At 37.5% G+C, this 27,869-nt stretch overlaps 1 protein-coding gene across 1 annotated transcript; it reads right to left on the reverse strand.

The window, feature by feature from the left end:
- On the reverse strand, nt 1-27,167 carry LOC113111227 (myoD family inhibitor-like). Its single transcript, XM_026275811.1, has 5 exons — nt 26,681-27,167; nt 25,918-26,058; nt 13,326-13,469; nt 1,709-1,984; nt 1-1,572 (listed from the first exon to the last, which is right to left on the reverse strand). Exons 2-5 carry the CDS (start codon nt 26,018-26,020, stop codon nt 1,319-1,321), a joined length of 777 nt encoding a protein of 258 aa, XP_026131596.1. The 5' UTR covers nt 26,021-26,058; nt 26,681-27,167; the 3' UTR covers nt 1-1,318.
- Between the last annotated feature and the right edge of the window lie 702 nt (nt 27,168-27,869).

Consider the following 27,869-nt stretch of genomic DNA (forward strand, 5'->3'; position numbering starts at 1 on the left):
ATGTTGTACATCTTTATTTTTACGTTTTTGAACATTTTAATTCATCATAAAATAAGATTCAGCTAAATTTAAATAACGCAAACCGCTGCCTTGGATATATTTTGGGGTTTGAACTCTTTGCTATAAAAGACACCAAATATAACAGTAATAGATTTCTTTAATCCTATTCTTTTATTCCATTGCTGCACAGTCTTGTCCAGTTAAAAACATATCCTCCAAGCCAGAATAGAGATGTGTCCTTAAAATGTAAACAATTGAAATCAATGCATTGCTATTCACCATCATTCTGTGAGATGATTATGTACAGTTTATAGTTTGGATTATGGGGTGTTGAAGTCATGTGCTGCTCTAGATGTAGACACTAGACAGTAAGGAATCCTGTTTAAAAAAAAAAAATTAAGAAAGGATAAAATAATACTGCTAAAATAATAGGTATATACATACATTTAACATTTAGATCGACACACAACTGATTTAAATGGAAAGTATTGGAATTGCGAAACAGATATTTCACATTGGAAAAGATACGGAGCAATTCACAACCGCTTACAGTATAATATTCCAGTATGTAAGAAGATTGAGTGATGAGTGAAAGAGTGAGAATAAGAGCATCACAGGACCAAATGTAGAGAGTGACAGGATTCTTTTCACGTTTATATACAATCTAGGATATAACTGTAGTATGGCACCATATATTAAATACGTCATATGTCTTTCACCCACTCGCATACACGTTTCACACTCACAGTTTATGGCTTTTGTAATCCTCCAAGGACTACACCAGTGTACTACAGTAAGTGTGCGTATGGAGAGGTGATATTTAGGATTTGATTTCTTATTGTGTATGTGATCTTTGGATATGTATTCCTTTTTAGGACACAACAGGTCTGAATTGCAATTCAAGCTCTTTTATGGTGTGCATCATTGCGAAATCCTTAAACCACTGGATAGCTTTGGATTGTGCATTAATCAAAAGTTTGGCACCAAGGCGATTTGAAATAACTAACAAACACTGACATTTTTGAACGTTTTTTGGCTTTTCTCAGTGGCCTCTTAAGTCTTTTGGATGTATTTGTGTTCAGCTTCATGCCAGTGCAGACTCAACAAAAGATTTTAAGCGGAAACCAGCCCAGAAAGAGTTCATAAGTATAAAGATGACTGCAGGATAACACCACTAGTGTAGGATGACTAAACCTTCTCCTAGCAAGACAGGTCAAAAGAAAGCTAACTCACAACTCCAGATCATCGGATGTCTTTCTTTGCTTATTTCTTCTCAGGTCCCAAATCAGTGAAAGAGGCAGCGCCCCCTACAGGAGTCTCAGGAGGAGAAGCACAGCCCGCAGCACTCCATGCAGATCTCCAGACAGTCTGCAGACTCGCAGCACGCGTCGATGATGCCGCAGTCCATGTCACAGGGCAGGTCGCAGTCGCCACATTCCTCTGAAGCGCAGCAGCAGCAGAAGCACGAGTCGTCTGATGCGCAGGAGCCACATGTGGCACAGTCCAGCACGATGTTGCACAGTGTGAGGAACTCGCAGAACAGACAGGCCAAGATGCAGTGGACACAGCAATCTGGAAGAAGCACAGATAGTTAGTAACAACTAAAACGTCATTGGCTAGAGAGGTTTATCTGTGTTCATCAAACTTCCTTAAAATGAAAAAGTGTGTAAAAACAATGAGGGCTAATGTGCAGTGAGGTCTGACTCACCATCCTGGGCCTCTGTGGGGATCTGGGAGCTGTTGGATTTGGAGCTTCCTTTGCTCCTCTTGCTGCTCTGACTGTTGATGGATGGGTTCGACTGTAGTTTCTTGGGGTTTTTATGGGCTGTGGATGAAGACGAGGAGGTTGACGAGGCGGCTCGTGTAAAGGTTCCTTTCCTGACCCCATTGCTGCGTGGCTTGCTGTCCCTCCTCAGCAGCGCCGCCGATTCGGCTGAGTTAGGTAGCGTGGGGTGTATGGGTGTAGACCGCGCCTGAGGTTGATCTGAGAGAGAGAGAGAGAACAAACAAAAAGGTGAGCAAAGTTGCAGCTGGGTTTTATATCAGCTTTTTTTTTTTGCTGCTGTGTAATTATTCTCATTTTGCAGCCTGAGGATGTGTAAAAAAAAAAAAAAAAAAAAAAAAACAGCAGCTGCATATTTGTGGCTAGTAAACTTAGTTAGCATCTTGTTTCTTCTAATGGAATTAGCCGTTTCCTCACGTGGACCAATCAACTTCCAGAAAAGGGCCCCGGGCAGATTCTTGTGTAATACCCAAGAACTTTACTTAAACATCCCACTGTACAGAAAGGGAGAGGTATGTGCTACAATTTTTTTGTAATTAGGTCTTCATGGCAAATCTTATATAAAAAGTTATATAGAATACACAGTGTGTGTGTGTGTGTGTGTGTGTATATATATATATATACACACACACACACAGCATAAAGTAACAACAGTAATTAATCCTGTGATGGCAAAGCAATTTTCAGAAGCCATTACTCTTCAGGGTCACGTGATCTATCAGAAATCATTCCGATATGCTGATTTATTGGTCAAAAATATTTACTGTTATCAGAGTTGAAAACAGCTGTTTTGCCTAATTTTGGAAACCATAATACATTATTATTATTTAATTTAATTTATTGTTAAATTCAATTTTCTAATTTATTGTGTTTATTTTGGTCATTCTAATACATTGTTACTGAAGAACTATTAATTTATATTTATTATTATGATTTTAAAAAGTTGTGTGTAAAATATCTCAATATTTCTGAACTTTTAACATATTTTAACATTAACTTTACAGTATTTATAAAACATTTAACTGATTATATATTATATTAATTTATTTTTATTGTTATTATTAAAAATATTAGGACATACATATATATATATTGAGTTATAAATTGTTGAATATAAATTCTTAATTAATAGAAAAGTTTGAACTTTAAATTACTTTAACTGCTACTTTAAATTTAGAGACTATTAAAACATCTGTCAGATCACAAAACTTGTCTAACGAGGTTTTAGGAAACTTAATATATAAAAAGCACATATTGCTTAATTTTATAAATCACCAACAAAACCAGCAAGTCAATTTATCTCCCAGTCCTAGTGATTTCAACAGGTCAACCACAGGAGGAAACAAGGGCAAGTCTGACTGAGATTTATGCCAATGTAGAGTTTGTTTCTGGGAAAGAGCCTTCAGCATTCAGTAGGGACAGGGGTCCTGACGGGAAAAGCACATGTGTTTACAATATCCGCTTGCTGCTTGCTGGTCGGCAGTAAATGTGGGGTCTAAACTGTTGACTATGACTAGACACAATGATACGGTTCATTATTTCAGATTTATGGTCTTTGTTACTCTATCATGTTCATCTGTTTGTTTACTCATAATGTTTCCTTTCATTTTTGGTTGTGTATCGTTTCAGTATGATGGCTTTCCCTGCAACCAGCTTCAAAGGACCAAAGCGAAAGAGTCCAAAACAAACAGACAAGCAAACAAACAAAAGAAACCGGAATTAATAAACCGAGATCAAGAGACCAGAATGGATTTGCATATTATTGCTTGAGAGTTGCAGGAAGAGTACACAAAGGAACAAACAAACAACATGAGATCACCGCTATGCTTCGTTTGCCACAGAGAGCAAATGACAAGACCGCATACACAAATCAAGCACATTACTGTGTGCCTCAAAAATGAAAAATAAATAAAACTGCAGATGTCTAGAGGTCCAAATACTAGTGATTTTACAGTAGAGGATGGCTTTAAAATACACGCAATACGAGTCAGTAATTTATTTTCTGCCTCTGAAACATAATCCAAAGTGACCTATATAATTGAATTAATGAGAGATAAATGGAAGTGGTGCATGAACCCAAGTTTATTTGTACAGCATATTTCCCACATGCTGGAAGTTTTATTTGAAATGTATTTGTTTACACCTCTGATAAATGCTGTTCATACTAAATGCCATTATATTTCATATTTGTTTTATACTTATAATGACCATTCCTGTCGTGTTCTTAAAATTATTGGCATTTGACATTATTTCTGAACATAGTAATAATACAATGGCACAACCAGGTGAAACTTATCTTCTGGAAAATATGATATCTATATAACTTTCTGAATTCAGCCTCTCTCTTTAATTTGAATGTCTAGTAAAAGTCAGAAACATTTTTCGGCTCTAATTAAAAATAAGTGCTTTGTTTCGGGCACAGGCACTGATTAAACAAATACTCAATTAAGCTCTTGAATCTGGGCACTGTATGGTGGACAACTGTTTGAAAAGCAGACCACAATCCAAGTAGGCTGTCATCGAAAACAAAAGAGTGCGCACAACGATACGCCACAGTGCAGTCTGATCAGGGTAATGAAAACAAACAAAGAGGCGTTCGAAGAGAAGTTACGACTATGCTTATAATTACAACGTCAGTCTTTTCTGCATTGGGTGTGAGGATGAGGCCAAACGTTTGGCGTTCTGAAGTTCAGACACCGTCTCCCTGTGAGTTTACAGCCTACAAATGTTCTAGTGTTCCTCCACAAACTGCTCGTGGAGTTGACTTTGGCAAGCGGTCTACACCACTTCGTATATTTTACTCTTGAGCACCGCAAAAGACTAATTATTCTGGAAGAATGAAAAACTATGTGAAATGCAGACCTTCAGAGCCAAAGGAAATAAACCCCCAAATCAGAGAGAGGCTAAATGGACCTTTTACGTGAGATGTTTTGTGATATTTTTTTGTGAATGATTATAGTGTTTAATCCCATCATATTGCTGCACTAAACATTTTCTTGACCTTAACGCATGTTTCATATGAGAAACGACTGAAGGGAATATTAAGAGAGCCAGAGTTCATAGGAAGATGTCTGGTGCCCATGCGGAGGGATGTGGACTTGATAGAGTCCAGGAAAAACATACACAAACACACCTTGTTCTATTCACGGAGTCTGACGCTCGAATGTCTAGAAGACAGAACTGGCATCAGCTACATTAGATAATGGCTGAGGACACATGTCCACAGTGTGCTGGTGCTGGAGCCTGGCCGAGGTCAGACCACAAGCAAATTCACTCTGACTGGATATTTTTCCATTTCAAACATTACTTCAGCTGTTCGGTTTGTAACAAAGAAGAAGAAAAAGTAAAAAGATAACTTCATATGAAGTGCATTAAATGTCATGTAGTCTATGAAAAGAATAAAAGCCAGCATTTCTTCAGAAGCGAAAGCAGTTCTTTCTTTCAAGCAGGTAAACATCACCCTTGAGTCCATATGTTCTGTGTAGGAATGGCGGGGTGTTTATAATGAACTTCCACCCCCGTTGTTTGCCAGGCTTTAATGTGTATGATCTTGAGCTTGCCAGCTCTAGTTGAAGGATCAGCCCTTCAGAAACAGTTACAGTTCACCATGGATTTACATCTGACATTTGAGGCTATGATGTGTGATTCTTTTTGATTCTTTCATAAACAGAGACAAAGAGAGTAAACCTGAAATATTTCTAATTAATCTACATCACCACCAACTGCTGGAGAGGTTCAAAGCACAACTGGGGTCCGGCATCTACAATATACACTACCATTCAGAAGTATGGGGAAATCAATGTATATATATACAGACCAAAAGTTTGGAAATATTACTATTTTTAATGTTTTTTGAAAGAAGTTTCTTCTGCTCATCAAGCCTGCATTTATTTGATCAAAAATACAGAAAAAACAGTAATATTGTGAAATATTATTACAACTTAAAATAATAGTTTTCTATTTGAATATACTTAAAAAAATAATTTATTCCTGTGATGCAAAGCTGAATTTTCAGCATCATTACTCCAGGCTTCAGTGTCACATGTAACATCCAGTCTATCACATGATCATTTAGAAATCATTCTAATATTCTGATTTATTATGAGTGTTGGAAATGAGTGTTTTTTCAAAGAATCCTAAAAAAGTATCACATGTTCTGAAAAATTATTAAGCAGCAGAACTGTTTCCAACTTTGATAATGAATCATCATATTACAATGATTTCTAAAGGATCATGTGATAATGATCCTAAAAATTCAGCTTTGCATCACAGAAATAAATGATAATTTAAAGTATAATAAATTTAAAAACAATTATTTTAAATTGTAAAAATATATCACAATATTATTTTTTTTCTGTATTTTTGATCAAATAAATAAATGCAGGCTTGATGAGCAGAAGAAACTTTTCAAAAACATTAAAAATAGTAATGTTTCCAAACTTTTAGTCTGTACTGTATATATATATTTATAAACAATAGACACTAAAAATCAAGTGCTTCTATAACAATGCATAAATGCATTTAAGTGTGAATGCCACTCAATGAACGCTACTGTATGAAATGAAAGTTCCACTCTTTTGTAAGGGTAAGAATTTTTTAAGAGTCTTTACACAGAGTGACTCTTCAAGAAGATGAAAAATTATACTTGTTAAGACAATAACACAATGGATTTTCAAATCAAGCCAAAGAAAAATCAAACATTTTCAAGAAAGATTAAAACTTATGTCCTGACATATGCTCTTAAGAAACAGTTTGTTTTCACTTTGACTCATCCAAACTTGCTTTCAGAGTGCCTATTTCAAGGCTAAATAGATGCATTAGTGGTTCTCAGAACAGCACTGTATTGTACACTGCTTGAGTTACACCCACAGCATTTCAAACTTTTTTGACCTAAATAAAAGTGCACACGCGGTTAAAGGGTGTAAACATATTTAAAGACCACTGGGCATTTTTTTGGAATGTTGGTGGTCAGGATTTGAATCCACAATAACACTGGGGCATATTTGTGTTATCCTGTGCTGCAGTTTTTGGATGAGGTATTTGACTCGGCGATGTTACTTTGTTTGTGCGCATTTGTGTTTAGGGCAGTAAACAGGCAGCGTCAGTCGGTCTCCTGGGCATCCGCCAGAAAGACAGAAATTTCTACAGAAGCCAGAAGTTTCTCTGCTGAAAATCAGAGGGCAAAACTATGACACGTCTTGTGTTCTCATATCCAGAACAAAATTTATATACATATATGATACTGAATGAGACTGGGTATCCAACTACTATCAATTGAATCGGCTTTCATTTACTATGCTCCCAAAAACCAAAAAAAAAAAAAACTGAAAACAGGGAGATGTGGACAGAATGAGTGTGTAAAGAAATGGATGTGGATGTGGATGTGAAACTGATGACAAATGACAGGAAGTAAATCACTGAGGTTCTCTTTAGAAGAGGCTTTACTAAAGGTCTCTCAGCTTTGAATGAAAAAAAAGTCTTCTGTTGCTAAATAATATTACATTGGTGCATTACACTACAGTCTGCAATCATCTGTGGGTGGGGACAATCAGACAATGGGTGAATCATCTTCAGGTTGCTTGTAAAAAAAAAAAAAAAAAAAAAAAGAATTATATATTTTCCTAAATCATCCATGGAGCACATGGATCAGCAGCTCTCAGCATCGTCCATTCTGTCAAAAATGCACAATTCAGCCCTGAGATGTCGAGTTTCTCTAGGTTTGCAGAACCATTCGGGACCCACTAAACACGCGCCTCTCTGGGCCCCTGAGACGCCCAGACGTCAACTGCATTATCTCATCTTAAATTCCCTGCCCAGGGCCCCAGGCTTCCCGTAACACCTCATTTAAAGTCCCCCACTGCCTCAAACAGCCGTGAGTTACACTACCTTCTGTTTAAAACCCGCAGGGCCACAGAAGCCAGTGAGTCAGCATTTTTTCATTAATACAAAATGAAAACACAAACATGTGACAGCTTCAGGAACAAAAATAAATAACTAAAGAATACCAGTGTAGGACAGATGGTGCAAATAAAAGCACCATATCTTCACACTAGAGAGAAGAAATCCCCTACTTTTTAAACAAGGACGTCTGTTGTCGGCAAAACTGAAAAGAAAAAGAAACATCTAAATGTGGCAAGGGATAAATGATACGGCTCTTTGAAAGGCAGAGACAGATTTTACAGGGTGGCCTCAAACAAAAAATACAGCATACAGTAGGTTCAGAAGAGAGACCAAGCACTCTTTATCCCATTCTGCCTGAGCTCATTTCAATGACAATCTCCAGCAATGAAGACTCTAATCAGGGAATTTTAAAACTGTAATTTAAGCCAGCATTTTCACCTCTTCCTTTAAGTCGTTTATTTCCCCTGATGCCGGCCCCTCTGAACAGTGATAATAGATAATGTGAGTGAGACACAGGAACTGAGCTTTAAGCCCTGCTGAAGCTGAATAATTCACTGAAAGAGCCAGAATGGGACTGAGAGAGGTGGGATATGCAATGAGACTATTCTCTGACCAAATTCAATTTTTATCAAGCCATCTCAGAAGCCGTTTTCCAGTATATGGACCTCCCCGGTCATCATCAGGTCATGTGATCGATTCTGAGGAAACACACTGATAAAATAAATATCTCACACTGATAAAATAAATATTTTTATGTTGATAAGAGTGTAAGAGTAAGTGTACGCATGCACAAGCACAACAGCCTAGACAGCCAGTACTGATAACAGTCATTATGTAATTGCATCACAAAGTGAGTTTAAAACCAGATGTCATAGGTAGATTAGGCTAATTGGCTTTTAGAGAAAAGTATTGTCTTTAAATTCATCCCATGGCACATAAATAAAGATGATCCAGTGGTCCAAGGCCAAGGAGAGAATTTCAGGCCAGTGGATGGACCTATCTCTTGCCTTATGTAAACGTTACTGAAGGACTTTCGTAAGACCAATTAGTCTCATATTCAGATTGTTTTTTTGTTTTTGTTTTTTTCAGGACTGTTAATATATTAACCAGACCTTGAATTAAGTGCATTAATGAAAACAATGGAAATTAAGCTCAGAAAAAAAATCTATAAGTACTAACCTTTTTACACCCTAAAACACTGACTAGCAATGATGAGCATTTTTTTTTAAAGGCAACCAGGAAATGGTTTTGTAAAAAGCAGTCTTCACTTACATGAAATCAACACAGACTCTGCTATAGGACCTGAACCCATGCGCTCACTTTTTAGTTCTCACTCTCACTAACACTGATCCAAAGTAAAAAGTGAATTTAACAGCCTTTTCTGCACTCTCACAGCCTGTCAAAGGCATTCAGTCTAGACATGCATGCAACATCCATGACATCATTGCCCTGAATTGGAGCATTTGGACCTGGCTGAAACTTCACACTTCTGTTTTCAACAAAAGTTGCTGATTTCTGCACTAAATAAAACTTGCTACATCACTATCGAGAAGCACATCTTCTATATATATATATATATATATATATATATATATATATATATATATATATATATATATATATATATGCAAAAATCTAATAAAACAAAAGATAAATAAGCAACCGCCTGCCTCAAAGCACATATGGATCTAGAAAGGATTGCACACTCCTTATAAAGCAGATGATGCAATAGTGTTCAACATTTAACGAGACCCAAATAGGCACATCTCACGGGTCCATCTGCAAATAAAACCACATGCGTCAAGGGAGACACATTTCCAGGGGAAAAAATTGAGGTTGAGGAGTTGTACATTTGTACATAACATGTCTAATCTGTTATGCAATAGTAACGCTGCCATTTTTATGGCCATTTTAAAAAATGTGCAAGGGACAAGCCAGGAAATGCAGGATGCATGATCTCCTTTTTATGTTTTCTTCTTACTGACGCGGAACGCTGGGTCTTTGCGGGGTCTTAAACACCCTGATGCTGTTGCCAAGCGTTTACTCAAATCAGCCTGTAGAGAGTCTCCACTGCACCTTGGCCAGCTCATTACTGGGAACTTTTAGACAGGTAATGTCATACCATCACACCAAATCTACACAATATGACACCCTAAAGTGTGACAGATTTGTGGAAGTGGGCAAACATGAACTGCGCTTTCAGAATCATTGCCATATGAGCATTCAACACCCACCAGGCTAGCGTGATCACCTTCCACATGCCTATTAAAAACATGCCTTCAAGACCATTTAACTTTTGTGAACATAATTTTTCTAAATTACCTGTTGCTAGACTGTGAAGAGACAATGAGATCATGTTACAAGCCTTTCCACTCTCAAAGTCTCCGTAAGAATTCCAGTCACGGTACTTGCAACCACCGCAACCAATTTTGTTTTTAGTCGGTGCCTTGGTTTCCTGCAAGATAAAATTTAGCTGGTCATATGCTCAGATGAACTGTAATGGGCTCCAGGAGGAGGTGAATGTGAGAGAGGAAATGGCCGCAGAGCTCAGTACCAGCCGCCCCAGCACAATTATTCCTGTAAATAAGCAGCAGTAGGTGTCTGGAATGTGTCAGCGCACGGGCTCAGACTGGACAACCAGAGCACGACCTCACCAACCACACACACACAGAGAGGGCCTGTCCTTAGCCTACTTATTCTCAGTAAGTTTCACATAACCTGTGACAGTGTGCAAACATGCTCACAGCTGTCTCATTGGGGTCTTGCATGGATCTATTTATTCATCATGGAATAACACTTACAGGAAGTCACAGTCAGCTTTTTTCCCCGTACCAGCACCAGTGCAATGGGGCTAAGGCTGGGCTTTGATGACTTCTTTTTTGAAGAAACCTGCATTTAGTTATCAGTGGAAATAGGCAAAATGTACAGATCACACCTTTAAGTTGAAATGCAAATGTGAAATTTTAGATTTTTTTATACAATTCTGTTTAAATTCAGTAAGATTTTTATTTATTTATATAAATTAATATTTTTTTTATGCAGGAAGGATGCATTAAATTAATTAAAAGTGACAGTAAAGATATATATGAAGTCCAAAAAAATATATTTCTGAAGGATCATGTGACACCGAAGCCTGGAGTAAAGGCTGATGAAAATTCAACCTTGCCATCACATGAATAAACGTCATTTTAAAATCAAAATATTTTACAGTGCTTATTTTGAATATTTGATCAAACAAATGCAGTCTTGGCGAGCCCTCAAAGAGACTTCTTTCAAAAACATCTTTCTAACTTCACTGAAACTCCTTAATTAAATGAAATGGTTTTATAGAATCAATTTAAAGAATATACCTCACACTGTACACTCGTACCATACATAAGCAATAGTATGAAATTCAACATCCCTTAAGAACAAATTCTCATATTTACTTGTTTTGAGGCATGTTCTACTCTGTACATTAGCACCATCCATATTTGGTCATCCTCACATTTAAAGAAAACATTTACCAAGCTATAGCAAAATCTCTACTGGTCACACATTTTTATACTTACTGGTTTATACAACAGTTCTTTGCTGCTTGAATCTGATTGGCTGATAAGAATGTGTGATATTCTAATGATAATAGAACTGCTTTGATTACCTATAGCTGAATCATAGCCGTGCCAATATACAACATAGCGCACTGTTAATCGTTATATTGCTCATATAAACCACTCAGCCCTATTATACTTCAAATAAATTGACATCATACAAACCCAAAAGCCCATGTTTCATGTGAAGTAAGCTGAAAGACTATCGCTAATACATGCTTTGGAGAGCAGTAAGTAAGCTGGCACTGACTGCCAAAAACACAGTGCTATAACTCACCTGGCACTGTAACCAAGGCAACATCACAACAATAGCAGTTAACTCCAAAACTATCAAATCTTGGTTGTTAAATAAAGTAAATGTGAGCCATTTTACACACATCTTAACCAACTTCAGCTGACATGAGAGCCTCTGTCATTGTCTTGCCAAATTGAATCAAATTGAGCAAGATTTCTGCTCTACCATTTTATAAATGTGTTTAATAAACAGAGCTGTAGATAAAAAATAACACAGCTGAGTGTGTGATTAGTCAACGTGCTCATAATGTGTATGTAGTTATTTCAGGTTATGGGTGGGTCAGCTTTAACCGAGAGTACTGGTGCTGTGTGACTCAGAAACGGGACATATCAACAACCTACCCCTTAGTCAGAGGACTTAGTCACAGCCTACTGACTAGTACACACCCAGTCTATATCTACACAGTCATAGACATATCACAGACTCCTTAGCACCGGTACACGTCTTTGCTTCATCTCCAAAACATTTGTTGTTCAAGATCAGTCAGAGACGTGGCCCTGTAGTTAGCGCACTTGCTTTGAGCTATTGAGATGAGGCTCTCATAAATGGGCTACTTCAAACCCTGATCCCATTCCCCACATCATTTCCTGTCTCTCGAATGTCCTATAAATACAGCAGTACAAAAATATTTCACTGACAAACTTATACAACATCAAACAAACAGACAAAAGATTTTCCTAAATTCACCCTACTTCATAAATCACAGTTCATCTTAAATTTAAAGTCCATATGAACTGGAAGTTGCTGCTATTTTATTTCAGTATGATGACATATTTCCAACTGAAAAAGAATATTGAGTAGAGGTTGGGGTTTTATTTTTGTGCTCCTCTCTTCTTTCACTCGCTAAATAACGGGTCGGAGGGGCGTGGCTAGGCATATTGTGCCCAAACCGTCAAACTGAAGTCATCAGAGAAGGAATGTCGTTCCAGAGCGGAAGTAAATGTTCCGATTTTTATTAAAGATTACCAAAACAATTTATTTATTTATTTTTCAGAGGATTAACTTGCATGGGTTAATTGTTGACCTTAAGACTAGCAATGACTTTAAGTTAAATTAATTTATGATGTAATTACGAAAAAAAAAAAAAAAGCTGAGAAAAACTGTCCAAATACAAAGATATAAGCTTTTCATGTAAACCTTTTATTTATTTTTTATTTTTCACAATTGACACTTTTCCCCTAAATTCTGAATTTACATCTCAGAAGGATTTCTTTCTTCCATAAAAGAACATTCTGCCAATTTATTGCTTAAGTTTATCTCTCACAAAAAGTATTTCTTTCTGTTTGGTCAGAATATTCAGAAAAAGTCTGAATTGTAGCTAAAAGGGTAATTATGATTATTATTACAAAGCAGTTGTTAATTTGTGCATGTAATAATGTTAAACTATATTGTGATATATTAGATATATATTGTGTCTATTTTTTTTGTCTTTACAATTGAATACATTTTAATAAATGTTTGTATGCGTCCTTTTTATATGCATAAGAACATGTTCACATCAGATTTTGTCTTTATAAATACCCATTTTTTTCTTCTCTCGACATAGTATGAAATGCACAGAATTTAGGATCAAATCCTAATTATGACCCAGATTCTTTTATAACAGTGACCTTAACATCTCTGTCCCTCTGGTCAGTGTCATCAGTCGTAATTTTCTCATCATTTCACCTGCTTCTATAAAAATGGAACAGACAGACAAGTACAAACAAACTGTAAAGGGCTGCTCGGTAATGCAGTCTAAATGTTTCATGCTTACATGTTATGCTTTTGCCAGGATTGCTAGTGAGGTCCGGTTGGGACAAGCTGTTGTTGTTGTTGCTGCCATTCTCCACATCTCCTGTCTTTTCCATGGGTGGGGTGTTTGAATTCTGTGCTGTCTGCTCACCGGTTTTATTCCCTTCTGAAGCCAAAAAACACAAACAGAGGAAAGAGAAAGAAAAGAAAGGTTACACAGAGATTACACAGAGCTTTGCATTCATATCAATTTCTAACGTGTCTTGATGCAACAATGTACAATGTTTAGAAATGGGTTTATATTTGCACAAGTTATTTTGCTCGATCATCACTTTGCATGCACGCTGTGCTCACGTATCTGAGAAAGCACATTCATGCGGTCAGCAGCATGTGTTTGTGTGTGCTTGTTTTATAAGTTAGAGCTGGAGCCAAGTGGTCTTATTATGTGGCCTGGTAATTATACAGGACTGTCTGAGGAGGCTAGAGCAGCATGAGATCAAAGAGGGTCAGGACTGGGCCTTAGCAAGGAGAAGCGCTGTGTTTAGCTGAGCTGAGTGCAACCGAGCACTGCTCCATCCTGGCCTCTGGCCCATACCTACCCAAATGGAAGCCAGCTGGGCTTTACTCGCTGTCTGATAAACATACAGCATCTCCTGTAGACCATCAGTCCACTGCCCTCTGTTTATTTCCTTTAGTGACTCTCTGCCTTGTTTTGCTTTACTGGATTTTGGCAGACTCCAATTTCTACCTTTTTTGTGCGATTGTATTAAGGGAATTCTATTCCTTTTTCTTAACTTAATATTCATAATTTTTGTTGACGAGGATTACTTTTTAAAGATGTTACCTTAGCAGGGTCAAGATTGACGACAATTGATTAGCCATCCACAAAGGGCTATTAGGAGTTTTGAAAGGTAAAACCCTCTCAGAATGTTTTAGATCTGTAAAGCATTGCAGGAACAACATTCAAATGGATGTCTTTTTGCCATTGCATAGCATCTTGCACTGTTTTTGAGTGTAAACTAGTTAAAAGTTCATAAACAATTTTTAAACTACAAAAAACATGCCAAATCAACCCCAAGCCAACCTGATTATAGAAAGCTTCCTGACCAATTATCAGACTAGTCTATTTAAAAAAAAAAAAAAAAAGAAATTTTATATATATATTTTTATATGCACTTTTGAACATGTAGTTTTGATATTACAAATGAAATCCCTTGACCTTGGTGAAAGAGAGAGAGAGAAAGAGAAAAAAAAGGGAGAGAGCCGAGTTGGAGGGACAGGGATCTTGACCTACTGTATCAGTATCAGACAGATCTAGCTGCTGACAGAACTGTAACCATACACTCTTATTTATTTTCTTTACTAAACTCTTTCACCTCTCAGCAGGCAAACCAAGACGACTCACGAGGGGCTTCCATCCCCCATTTCCTCAACCAAAACTCCAACAACAGACTCGAGCGCATAGCTCACAGAATTGTCAACATTCTCTCCTCCCCAACCTCAATGACAATTAAAAGTACAGCTCGTTTGCAACACTTCATGTCAGCGGCACAAATATCCCTTGACACTTGGCCAGCTGAGGTCTCAAAGCATCTTGTGGTTCTGTGCAGACCCCTGGGCCATAGATCCTGTATGTGCCTGTGTAGTAATGAAGGAGCTGGAATCGGTAAGTCCACATCTGGAAGCAGCTGCTGACAGGGCAGAAAAAGTCACAATACCACCAGCAAAAGTCGCTAAAATCAAACTCTAACCACGACAAAGAACATGTGAGCTTAAATCTATTTATTTTGCGAATTAATAAAGTAAATACAAGTATTAGTATATTAAATATATAACAAACAGGGTAATAAGAAAGGCTAAGTCTATGATTTAGCAGTAAGTGCACAACATATTTGACAACGGAATTCTAAGACTGACCAATCAGAATCAAAGTATTCAAGAAAACAGTTTTATAAAACACATTCAATTATTAGAGGAAAGCAACACAGAGACAAAGAAAGAGAAAAACCTGCAGGGTTCAGAGAGTTTATAAGCTGATGTGGGTGTGTGTGAGAGCAGTGCTGGGGCTGTGGACAGACAGGGATCACGTTTATGAACCATTTTAGCTTTAAAACACAGACCACTGAAGCCTGCCTCAGTAACGCTGCTCAACAGAAGTCTGCTTTTATACCACTGTGGCACTGAAGCGTGCGTACGCTCCTTCTGTTCTCCCATTGCTGTGGATCACTGAGCATTAGCAACTAGAACCCAGCAGTTATCAAAGGCAGAGCTTTAATTCCTCATCATAATCAAGGCGTACAGCAGGCAGGGGAGATTTACTGCGCAGGCATCATAGTTTCAGCTCAGCCTTCCGTATTATGTGGCGAGGAATTTCAAGAACCTGCACTTAATGATCTCAGCAATTACGCCACGTTTGCAAAAGCCTTTCGAAATCAGACGTCTGGGTTAACGATCTACTGCTTTAGACATGCTAGTTGTTTTAGAGCTGGCCAAGTACATAAAAAAAAAATAATAATAAATTTTGCTAAATGTGATGGACTATGGGGTGTATATAGCCTATTACTTCTACATGCAATGTGTGTGGACCCCAGAGGCAGAACATGTGTGGAAACTTTACATAAACAGGGCTCATACATTTCCCAGTAAACAACATAAGAACATAGGAATACAAATATTGTATGTGGGTAATGGTCATAAAGACTTTATGGCATGAAAGGCATTGTGTTACATGTAATGATCGGTGTTTTGTAGGTGGGGGGCACCTCAATTTTATAGTACTTTTCCCACGACAACAGGAATGAGGTGTCTTGTGGTAAAGAACACTTGGAAAAATGTACATCAGCATCCTATTGGTACAACCCCAGTGAACTTTTACAGCGTTATTCTGTACACTGGCACTCATTCTTTCTTAAAAAGACAGTTCACCCAAAAATTATAAAGACATTAATCTTCGGTCTTTTGTTTTCTGTGAAAAAAAAAAGTGGGTGATTTGAGTATTGTTTCAACTTCTTTTTTTCTACAGAATGAAAGAAATCACTGGGGATTTATTTATTTTATAAAATATCTACTGTGTTCACAGACGGAAGAAAGTCATTCAAATTAGTTTGAGCAGTGGTTCTCAATTCCAGTCCTCGTGCCCCGCTGCTCTGCACATTTTGTATGTTTCTCTTACGGCTTCAGACGTTTGTTCTATTCGAAAGTAAGCACCCTGCGAAGTGGACATCACAGGATATTCTGCCATGATTCCAGTTCAAAGCAAACTTATATGTTCCATTCAAAGTGCATTGAAGTGTGCGAGATGTGAATTTAAATCATTTATTTACAGAGGTATATGATGTCACACTTGTCCGTGTGAAGACGTTGCACTGCGCATATCAGTGAATTAATTTTTCCAAAGTGAGCTAAACTTCAACCGATTTCCCCTTCTCAGGGAGTAGGGAGCAATGAACACTATGTAGGGACCATGTCAATGGGAACACAGTTCATGCATTCTAGCGAACTGATTATCTGAATCAGGTGTGTTAACAAAGATAGACATGCTAAATATGCAGAGCTGGGATGCACAAGGACTGGAATTGAGAGCCGCGGACTAAACGGAACTCCAAAAAGAATATCCATTTCAAATAGATATTCACACCACAAACTGTTTGAGCAAATGAGTTTGGATGCTCAAACAACCACTGAGTTTAACATTAAACTAGGACAAAAGTATATCATCCAAAAAAGTGACACACTTCACCTTTAAAGAGTGTGCAGAATGACGAATGTTCTGCGGGTGTGTATAACATCCCTCGGTTACCAGGCCAAGACACTCATGCACGTCTGATTCTGAGTCAGTCTGCCTGCCTGAAGAACTCCATGTACCTCTGTGTCTCTCTTCTTCTCAATCTCTTTCTCTCCTTTCTGTGGTTTTGCCTTATTTACTCCTGAGGTCTGGGAGAGCACACTGAGACTTTCTATAATCTTCGAGCAGTCAGGTATGAGGCCTGGTATTAGAGATTGAGCAGCCATGTGGCTTTACAGCGACACTTTGAAATACGCTCAACCCTCAAGCCCCAGCCTTTCTTTATTTTGTGGCAGAGTTGCTCTGTCCTCACCAACCCTTACTAATGCGCTTTCAGAAGAAACAGACAAAAGAGAAACAGAGAGAGACTGACAAGAGACTTAAAGAAATTTCACACCCCCATGCGTCTCAGTGGAATAGCTGAACTGAAGACTAGGCGAGAGACATGCTTGAATTAGAACTTTCTCCAACTCTGATATCCAGAACTTCTCCTTTGACTCGATGAGACCTCCCCTAACAGCGGTGACTGTAAATTCAGCTTTTAATGGAATACAAGAGATTACACTATTTCTCTTGTGCAGCAGCGAAAATATTATACCTTTCAATCTAAAGATGATTTGCAAAGTTGAAGTTTAAAATTTGCATCTTCACTATTCAGCATGTGCCTAGAGAAAAATGTATTGAGTAACATGAAAAAAAAAAAAAAAACACTTAAATATCAGGAAATCTCAGAAGGCGGGCCTAAAGGAGCAGTGCACCGGCCACTTGTGTTGGGAGTTAATTACTTGTCATTACCCTGACTAATTAAAACCATCACTCTTTAGAATCCACCGAGGGTGATATCGTGCTAGCACAGTGTGAGGATGGAAAAAGCAAGGGGGAGAGGTAAAAGAAAAAGTACAGATGAAATGAAAGGCATAAAAATTAGGTTATTTTATGCAGCTGTGGGCTAATATTATCATCGGCTTCAGGTTTGGCAGACAAGGACTGCTGTAGCTCTGCAGGCATCTGGAACAATGTGCTGGCCATGGGGCACAGAGAACCTAGGGATACATTGGGAATTGTAAGGCTGCAGAAATCAAACTACGCTGCGGGCTACATTCCTCAAATTCACAATTGGTGTACTTGAAAGATCATTTTGAGAAAAGAAGGTGATAAACACCTAATTTTATGTTAAAATGCAGATACAGAGTGTGAAAACAGGTCATCAAGGGCAGATTCCAAATGTGTTGTATCATGTTTGCATAATAACTGAGATTTGTCTCTCTTAAATTGTAAAATGTGCCAAATGTGAAATGTAACAGTACAAGATGGGAGCTGCTATAGATTAGGTAAAGTGGAAGCTGTGCTTTCATGAGCTTTCATATTTGTAAGTTAAAGTTAATAAGTTAATTTGTAGTTAAAATCTGATTCAGTATAAAGTATGTGTGTGCGAGGGGTCAGAAGTGTGTAGATGCAGGGCTCTAAACTAAACTGTAATGGTTTTGCAACCATTTTTCGTGGAAGTGACTAAATTTAGCATTGATGCTAATTCAAATATTGCAGTAGTAATTTTATTGTGACCATACTTGTATCATACTTGTATTATATATAATATTAATATTAGTTTTTCGAAAAATAACATAAAAAAAAAGAAGTGGCAACGGTCTTATGTGTTAGCCTAGAGCAGAGTTCCTCAGTTAGTTTTAGCCGACGGCCAAATTCTGCCAACAATACCAAGCAAAGGGCCACCGACCGACTAATTTTTTTTTGGGGGGGGGGGTCAAACTGTAATACTGCATGTCCCAACCAGACATGACACGACACAATAGAAAGTATATTTTCCATGTAGTTTTTGTCCTAACCACCCCTGACAGTGACACAGAATTCTATTTGGCGATAATCTTAGGTGATTATGTGCTTTATTCAATGTTAAAAGTGTCTAATGTGAGCTTGAATATTATTTTGTGTGATCTTTATACCTATAGTGAAAGCAACAATAGATATTTTACTTCAGATCTTGAAAATAAATTAGGCTAAACCAAACTTACGTTAAAACCGTGAACTCACTGCGAACCAAACTCCATAACAAAGATGGTATCACTCATTCACTCAAAACTGTTCAGTCCATTCACATTTAAATCATCTATTTTCAGTGTCCACTTTTCTTTACTTCACACTTGCCATGTTTTTGTGCTGTCACTTCGTATATACACTGGATGCGACAAAGCATTGCAAATCATTTGAACTTTCTGTCAGTACGTCATAAATTGAACGAGTCAGCAGTTTTCTGTCGTGGATTTGTCGCGCCGTGCCGCACTGCATTCAGTGTAGACAGCATCAATGATTATAATAAGTTCGACTGTATTTTGTTGCATTGTGCCACACCCAATCATCTGGTGTAGACACGATTTAAGTTAATGTCGCTTTCTGATGCTGCGTTTGAATTTTCAAACCCCGTTATTTGAAATTAGCACGGGCCAAACATTATTCTCTCGCGGGCCGCCTATTGAGGAACCCTGGCCTAGAGCCCTGGAATGACTAGATCAAAACCTACTGCACCAGATGTGAGCCAATCTATCTCCCTCCACATTATTTTATTTTGCTGATCAACAATCTGGAACTGTGTACCATTATAAGTTATATTTCATCCATGTGGTTGTTTTTTGCCAGGCCCTTGAGTCAATTAACCTTGGTCACAGCTCCTAGAAACATAAACTCACTGACTGTTCCATATTTATTCACATTTTTTCTGTATCTTACTCAACACACTGCAATAGCATTTCGTGCAACAGGAAACAGGTGGTGCCACTTAGTGGAGCATCTCAGATGGATTAAAGCGGAGCGCCTCATTTAAAGCCCACATTCATCCTCCCCTGTTACACATTTGTGAGCCCATCATGAATTTGACACAATTTTTTTTAGCGATGACCCCTCAGGGATGTAATTAGGGGAGCAAAAAGAAAATAATTAAGCCATCGTCTGTGGTTGATCCTCTGAAGAGACATGCTGATAACTATGGTAACATCTTCACTAAGCTTGGCTCTGAAACAATGGAGTCTAATCTGGGTTTGTAAACTGGCCAAGAGTAAAAACACGCGTGGGGGGTGGGGGCTTCAAAGAACTGTTTTGGAATTTATCCAAATTCACAGATTATTTAGCCAGTACAATAGAAGAGAGGGAAAAACACTGTAAGCTCATTAAAAAAGAAAATGTCTGGTATTTAACAGGCTTTAGGGAGGATTTAACAGCACTATATCTTGTGCTTGAAAGTTTCTGCGAGGAGAAAAAAACAGTGTGAAGAAAGTGGGGGGTCTGTATCTCCATTTCAAGGCTTGGCATCTCCATGCGTGACATGCCACGTCTCCTGGTTCTCTTTAACATAAAAACATTCACTTTTGCACAGTCACGCACCTCTGCTAGCTCCAAAGCAGCAACAGGATGTTTCTAACACACAGTGGTGAGTGGCCAACAGCTGCCTCATAGGTCAGCATTGATCTGTGCTCGCTCTCTCTTTCTCACTTGCTCTCTCATTTGAAAAAATCCAAACGTTCTTAAAAAATGCTTGCTAATTTGCCATTCTAACAGTAAGATTTATGGCTGAAGCGAAAGCTGCAGGAATCCCCCCACATGAGAATCTCGACAGCAACTTAAAACCATCAGGCTAGGCATCAAAAACAGACTTCACAATGATCCAACATGATGAAATCTCAATATTTCCCCATACAAAGGAGACCGGCAAGTGATATCTGCCACAGACATGTAAAGAGGAGCCAAAATATACATCTTAAAAGAGCAGCTGAGCATTTGCAAATAATTATGTAGCGTGAATATCAAGTCATTTGAACGAGAGAGCTCAAGTGTGTCAGAATATACATCAGTGACCCATCTGTGACTACTGTCACATGCCAATATAATTTACACTAGAGTATTTTACTGGATTGCGTTAGAGTTAGCATCACAAAATGGAAATTCAAAACTTTTTTCTTTATGAAGATGAAATTTTCTTAAGAAATGAAAGAGAACTTACTTAAGAAATGCTAATAAAACCATCCTTCAATCTGTAAAGAATGTGTATTGATTTAATTTAGAAATATTTTTTTTATATAGTAGTTCTAAGATCAAATGAATTGCACCGTTCTTAAGAAGTTGATTATTAAAAATTGTTGTCTACCACTAAATTGCGGTTTTATGTAAAAAACATTCCATCCCCATCATAACTGTTGACCACAGCTTTGTGAAAGATAATGCAAAATGATCAGATGAAAATGAGATGCACAGATATTAAAGGAATGTGTTGCCCTCTTCCAGTCTACAACATCTAATGTACTTTATATCTATGAATTTGTCTTATATTTGCACATCATGTTAAAACTGTAACAGGGTCTGTGGACACATTCAAACAGAACTCTGCCATCGCCGTCAAATCATAACTAAATTCAAGCAGAATTAGAGCTGCTGGCGGTTTGTCAAGTTTTAAATAACACAAAAAGGCCTTTAGTCTTAATTCTTTCTAAACCTAATGAAAAAAAAAGATTTTCGAAATAGCAAATCCTTCAGTGTCTCTAGTGAAAACAGATTTAGTCATGCACTCTGGAGAGCAAGGAGTTAGTGTGGATGTTTCATCTCCCACAGTGAGTCAGGCCTGTACACTGAACTGTGGCACTAAAGCTAAAGAAGGTAAGTCAATAAAGGCAGTGTTCAGCCTCGGACAGGCGCCATATCCGTAATCAAGCTGCCTTATGCAAGCTTGAGTTTTCATAAAGTTCTTTAGACTGAGTCCAGATCCTGTTGGACTTTACTGTAAAAACTGAAAAAGCAAAAATGATCATTTAATTTTAGACAAAAACAAACACCATAAGCTAATGTTTAAACGCCCCGAGATGAGAATTCCTCACAGCCCAAATGAATGTGCTTCATGTTGAGGCAAAAACCTCAAATAATTAGGAACAGTTTAGAGCTAAATCTAATTAGCAGTTATTGGGCAGATCGCATGTATGCCTGGTGGCCTAATTTTGATTGTGGCTGGATTACCATGGTGCATTGGCTCTGGCAATCACACAGGAATCAACACGCTCACTTGTTTTTGAAGCACTGTTATTCAAATAGAGGATTGGGCCAGGACTTGCCCTCTTCCAAAGTAATTATGAGGCCTCTGCCAGCAGATCTGATTCCTGTGGAGAGGACTGTGGCAGTTTGCAGAGGTGGTGTGCTCAAAGCCACTTGTTGTTCACACACATTTGTGTGTATGAATACACATGTTCACAGACTCCCATACCAAAGACAGTTTGGTTGTCCACACACAGGCCATGCACATTCTGCAGTGCCCTTTGTATAGAACACCATGACTAATCTGGAACTTTGACGCCTTGCTACTAGGACAGTATGGTGGATCTGAAGAGCATGTCCAAGTGCCTGCAATTCAGAGACCCTGTGTGCCCTACTGACAAACCAAAGCTTACTGAACCCCATTCACTGCAAAGCATGATTCCAAGGCTAAGCAAAGCACATATTCTTCAAACCACTGAACGCCTCACTAGCCCTGTGAACCCTGTTTGCAGACTTCCACTAGCCGAGCACAAAAACAATAGTGTCTACTCCTATTAGCTTTGTTCTAAATCTAGTGAGCAGCCTTGCTGCCTACATACAGTAGTCTGCAAATGAAATGGAAGGGAATCTCAAATAGCCAATGCAAGTGAAAAGATTATTAAGATTATAAGTAGTCAGTGAATTATATTTATAATATATACACACATATATTTATAGCATACACTACTAAACCAAAAAAAATGAAAGAAATTACTACTTTTCTTCAGCAAAAATGCATTAAATTAATCAAGTGATAATACAGTTGGTCACATGTTATTTTAAGGTCCAATTCTTGCTATTTACAAACCATTAGTACGACTTTTGCCTCGATAAACTCCTAATTTGCTGCTTATTAATATTTAGTGGGGTAGTTGTTACATTTAGGCATTGGGTAGGATTAGGGATGTAGAATATGGTCATGCAGAATATATACTTTATATGTACAGTTCTAATAAACAGCCAATATGTTGATAATAGGCATGCAACTAGATAAAAGTGAGAATTGTTCCCTATACTAAAATGTTACCGTAAAGTTACTATTTCAAATAAATTATGTTCTTTAGAAAAAATCCTGAAAAAGATTCTCACAGTTTAAAAAAAAAATAGTAAAATAAAATCAGTATGGATAATAATAATAAATGATTTGTAATACATGTATTAGAATTATTTTTTTGAAGAATTGTGTGTCACTGCAGACTGGAGTAATGGCTGATGAAATTTCAGCTTTACAGTAAGAGGAATAAATTATATTAAAAAAATTATTTACATGTTAATATATTTTATATTATTAATTATTATTATTTTAATAATTAAATATTTCACAATATTCTTCAAAATATCTTCTGTTTATTCATACAGGTTAGAACAGCGTGTGGGTGAGTAAATGATGACTCACCAACAAAATTAATTAAGAGTTTGAAAATGTTTGAAAAGCAGCATCAAGTACCTCCCTACAGAGGTTTCTCAGCTAATATTGTAGATCTCTATTCTAAAATAGGTTAAAAAGGTGTTCAAAAATCATAATCATCTTAATATATTTGCATCTCATTACAGCATCGCCACTGCACCGCATGGACCTGACCACAGTACAGGATCAGATGAGAAGCAGACATCTGCCTCCTAATTTTGAAAGCCTGGCAGCAGTTACACACCATGCCTCCCATTATTATACATATATATTGCATTTATTATATCTATGTTTAAACAGAGTTTTTAATAATTGTACTGAATGAATAATATTTATAAAAAACATTTCTGTTGCGGAGCCATTTTTTTCAGTGAGCTCAAAGCAATGCATTCTGGCACTGTAATCTCCACACTGTAAACCCTGATAAATTCACAGAACTTAAAAAATATTTTGTAACAGATTACACAAAAACATTTAAGTGATGTTTTTAAATGTTTTAAGTTTACATAAACTTAAAAAATTTAATTCCAGTTGCCTTAAATTATCTCAGAGTTATCTTAAATAATTATATTTCTGAACTTATAATTAGGGAGTAATTCACTCATAATTTTATCTATTTTTCAACTCCTATAATGTGGGAAATACACTCAAAATTAGGCTTTTGCTGTCTATCCTCAGTCTAACCACAGGCTCTACTCTTCACCACAACGGTAACACTACAAATCCAACATAACATAAACCTTTGTAAAATCTAATATAACACAACATTTATGTATTAACTTATGTCCCTCTATGTTAATCTTGTGTAAAAACACACAAAATAACACTTAATTTCTACATTTATTTTCCTTGTTTTCTGATGCAAAGCATGCTGGGAACTAGAAAACACAATCATTTTAAGTTCACCTCACTACAACAAATTCTTGAGTTAACAGAACTTATTTAAATTAAGTCCAATGAACTTTCGTTATTATTTGAGTGCAATTAACTAATTTCATTTGATTAATTTCAATGTTCGGTTTTACAGTGCCCGTATGATACATGAGATGCTGCCTTGTAATTTGGTTTAAAGGGGGGGTGAAATGCTAGTTTTCACTCAATATCCTGTTAATCTTGAGTACCTATAGAGTAGTACTGCATCCTTCATAACTCCAAAAGTCTTTAGTTTTATTATATTCATAAGAGAAAGTTAGTCTGTACCGATTTTTCCCGGAAAAACACGACAGGCTGGAGGCGTGACGTGTGGGCGGAGCTAAAGAATCACGAGCGCCAGTAGGCTTTTGCGTTGAGAGCATCTGGAAGCTGTGACACAGATCCAGAGGCTGAAATTTAACAAGAGCAGCATCAGCAAACGACGTCTCTATGTGGTATGTACTAAAACTGTATATATTTGCTTAGCGGTTTTGGAAAATGACTAAGTTCCACTTTATGTCGTCTTTTATTTATTTTATTTTTTTTAAGCTGTACATGTGGAAAGTGCAGTTTGATGACAACATCGCATGTTGTTTACTTTATGTGCTTATGCGCCGATAGCTAAGTTAACAACACAGAGATATTTGAAGCAGTTTTACTTCCAACACACGATCGTGACCCTTTTTCGTTGGGACTGCACTATCCTTAAGAAATAAACGATGTGCAAACCCAGCGTCAAACTGGGCCTTGTTTGTAAAACAAGCATCTTCGAAATGCAGGGAACAAACAAAAACACTTGCACAACTCCGTTGATGCTCTGTAAAAATAAACTCCTTCCACTGGTCCCTTAATGCTGTTTTTTTTTTTTTTGGTAATCTGTGCAGGGTTGTCTTGCCCTGGCAACCAAAAACACACTTCTGTGACATTTCGCGACGCTCTCGCTCTGATCAGTGAATGAATGTCTGTGCTCAGCCTATCAGTGCGCTGCTATACGGGAGCGCGCGCTCTTCCGGCAGAAGTGCCCTTAGGACCCATATAAGGAAATTCCGCTCCATCTAACGTCACACAGAGCCATACTCGAAAAAAACTTTCCGAAAATTGTGACAAAACGAAAGGAGTATTTTTGGAACAAAAATACTCCTTCAAACGTACAACTTAATTTTTGAAACTTTGTTCATTTTTAGCATGGGTATCCAACTCTTTAACAGTGTAAAAAACTCAGTATGCATGAAATAGCATTTCACCCCCCCTTTAAAAATGTACCTTGGAAGTCATTATAATTAAATTATTTTACCTTTTGGTATATAGCCTTCATTTCTGAAGTTTGCTTATGATGGCTACACGTGGAGCTAAGTAGCCTTTGATCGAAATCAAGCTTCTGATCCACTTATTAAAAACATATTAAAGTCACATCCAGAGATCTGCTAGCTGTGTTTGTAGTACCTGGACATGGCGCGGTGAGAGTTTCCATGGGCTGGCTGTCCAGTTGGGCTCCATCTGGAAGTTCGGGCGGGCTGACACTGTGACTGTGGTCCTCCTTGGACATCTGTTCTGGAGCCAGGTGCCAAGTGACTAGAAATTACCCTGCAAAAGAAACATACAGATGAAAACCAGGCTAAAGCTTGCGAACACACAGCTGTGCTTGTTCCCACTATCGCTTTTCCCTCCTATTGTTTGGCTCACGTCAGTGGGCCAAAGTACTTAAAAAACAACCAGCGGCTTGGGAAATAATGCTTGGCAGAAGAAGAAGAAACTAAAATGGCACAATGAAACAGAACTTGGCCAGAAACTATAAGTATAGGGTGTGATATGATACAATAGACCTGTGCAAACGTTCAAGTTATTAACTAAAAGAAATAAACAATATTGATGCTCAGACCATGGCATTCCTGTGGTGAACAAGCAATTTCAAGAGTTTCTTTAATTAAAATGTCATGTGCTAAATGAACACTTATTTAGCTTCTTCAAACATGCATTTCAAGACATGATAAAGTTCCTCATAACTACTAAAAGCTTCACTTGAGAAGTATAATATTAGAATTTTGCATGAATCACGTGCAGCACAAGAACACCATGACTCTGTTGGTTTGTCTCTGACGAGTCTCTGCACGCTCCTGCTAAAACTCACTCAAACCTGTTGAACGTGTCCACAGTTCGCTTTATAGACAATCCTGAAATGTAAAACAAAACTGACCAAACGTCTTACCTGCAACGTTAGCGGGACCAGTGTTGTTTCAGTGATGCATCTTCTAGTGCTCGCAGAAAACAGACTTTCAAGAGTCCCGTTGAGCGGGGAAAAGTCTTTTCTTTCTCTTCATGTATCTCTCTCTTCGAGTATTTGAGTTGTTTTACTATTTACATGGATGTTGACACTCGCTGTTCCTCATTTGTTAGTTTATCTCGTCAGTTAACTCCAGCGATTAATACATGAAAAGATTTATCTTCGTCTTCAAACTCTCTCAGAGCCAAAAAACTTGACAGAAAGCATCGTAGAGTAGAAAAAGAGCCCGTTACTCTCACAACACTAAATAAAGCCAAGAAATTAAAAGTTGTAAACGGATATTAAAAGTTTTTTTCCTCTGAATTCCGCCCAAATTTCCAGTATTGATGAAAACTCTTGAGTTCGCTCGCCAGTGTTAGAGCTCACGCAGTCGCTCAGAACTCAAGTCGCAGCAGTCGCGCACTCAGCTCGAGACTGTTCGACAGGAAATGACATTGAGGGCTGATTAAACTGACTCCCTGCAGGCAAGAGATGCATGTACTCTACAATTACACTGATTACACTCTCCAGGACAAAAACACGTCAATACAAAACAGAATAATATAATATAATATAATATAATATAATATAATATAATATAATATAATATAATATAATATAATATAATATAATATAATATATGTATATATATACATATATATATACATAAACACCTACACACACACAGTGCCTTGCGAAAGTATTCATACCCCTATTTTTTTCACTTTGTTATGTTGCTGCTTTAAATAACTTTTTCTCCCCCTACATCATTTTACACTCCATACACCATAATGGCAAAGCAAAAAAAAAAAAAAAAAAAACTTTTGTAAAAAAAATAAAAACATTAAATAATTCCATTGCATAAGTATTCAAACCCTTATCCTGGACAGCTGAAATTTAGCTCAGGAGCATTCATATTGTTTGTAGATATTACTACACTTCAGGTGAAGTTAACCTGTGACAAATTCAGTTTAATGGGTATTATTTGGAAAGGCACATGTTTTAATAAAAGGTCTAACAGCTGAAAATGCATATCAGAGCAAAAACCAAGCCCTGATGTCAAAAGAACTGCCTGTAGAGCTCAGAAACAGGTTTGCGTCAAGCCACACATCTGGGGAAGAGTTCAGAAAAAAAC

Source organism: Carassius auratus, chromosome 11 (genome assembly GCF_003368295.1).
Source record: "Carassius auratus strain Wakin chromosome 11, ASM336829v1, whole genome shotgun sequence".
Lineage (NCBI taxonomy): Eukaryota > Metazoa > Chordata > Actinopteri > Cypriniformes > Cyprinidae > Carassius > Carassius auratus.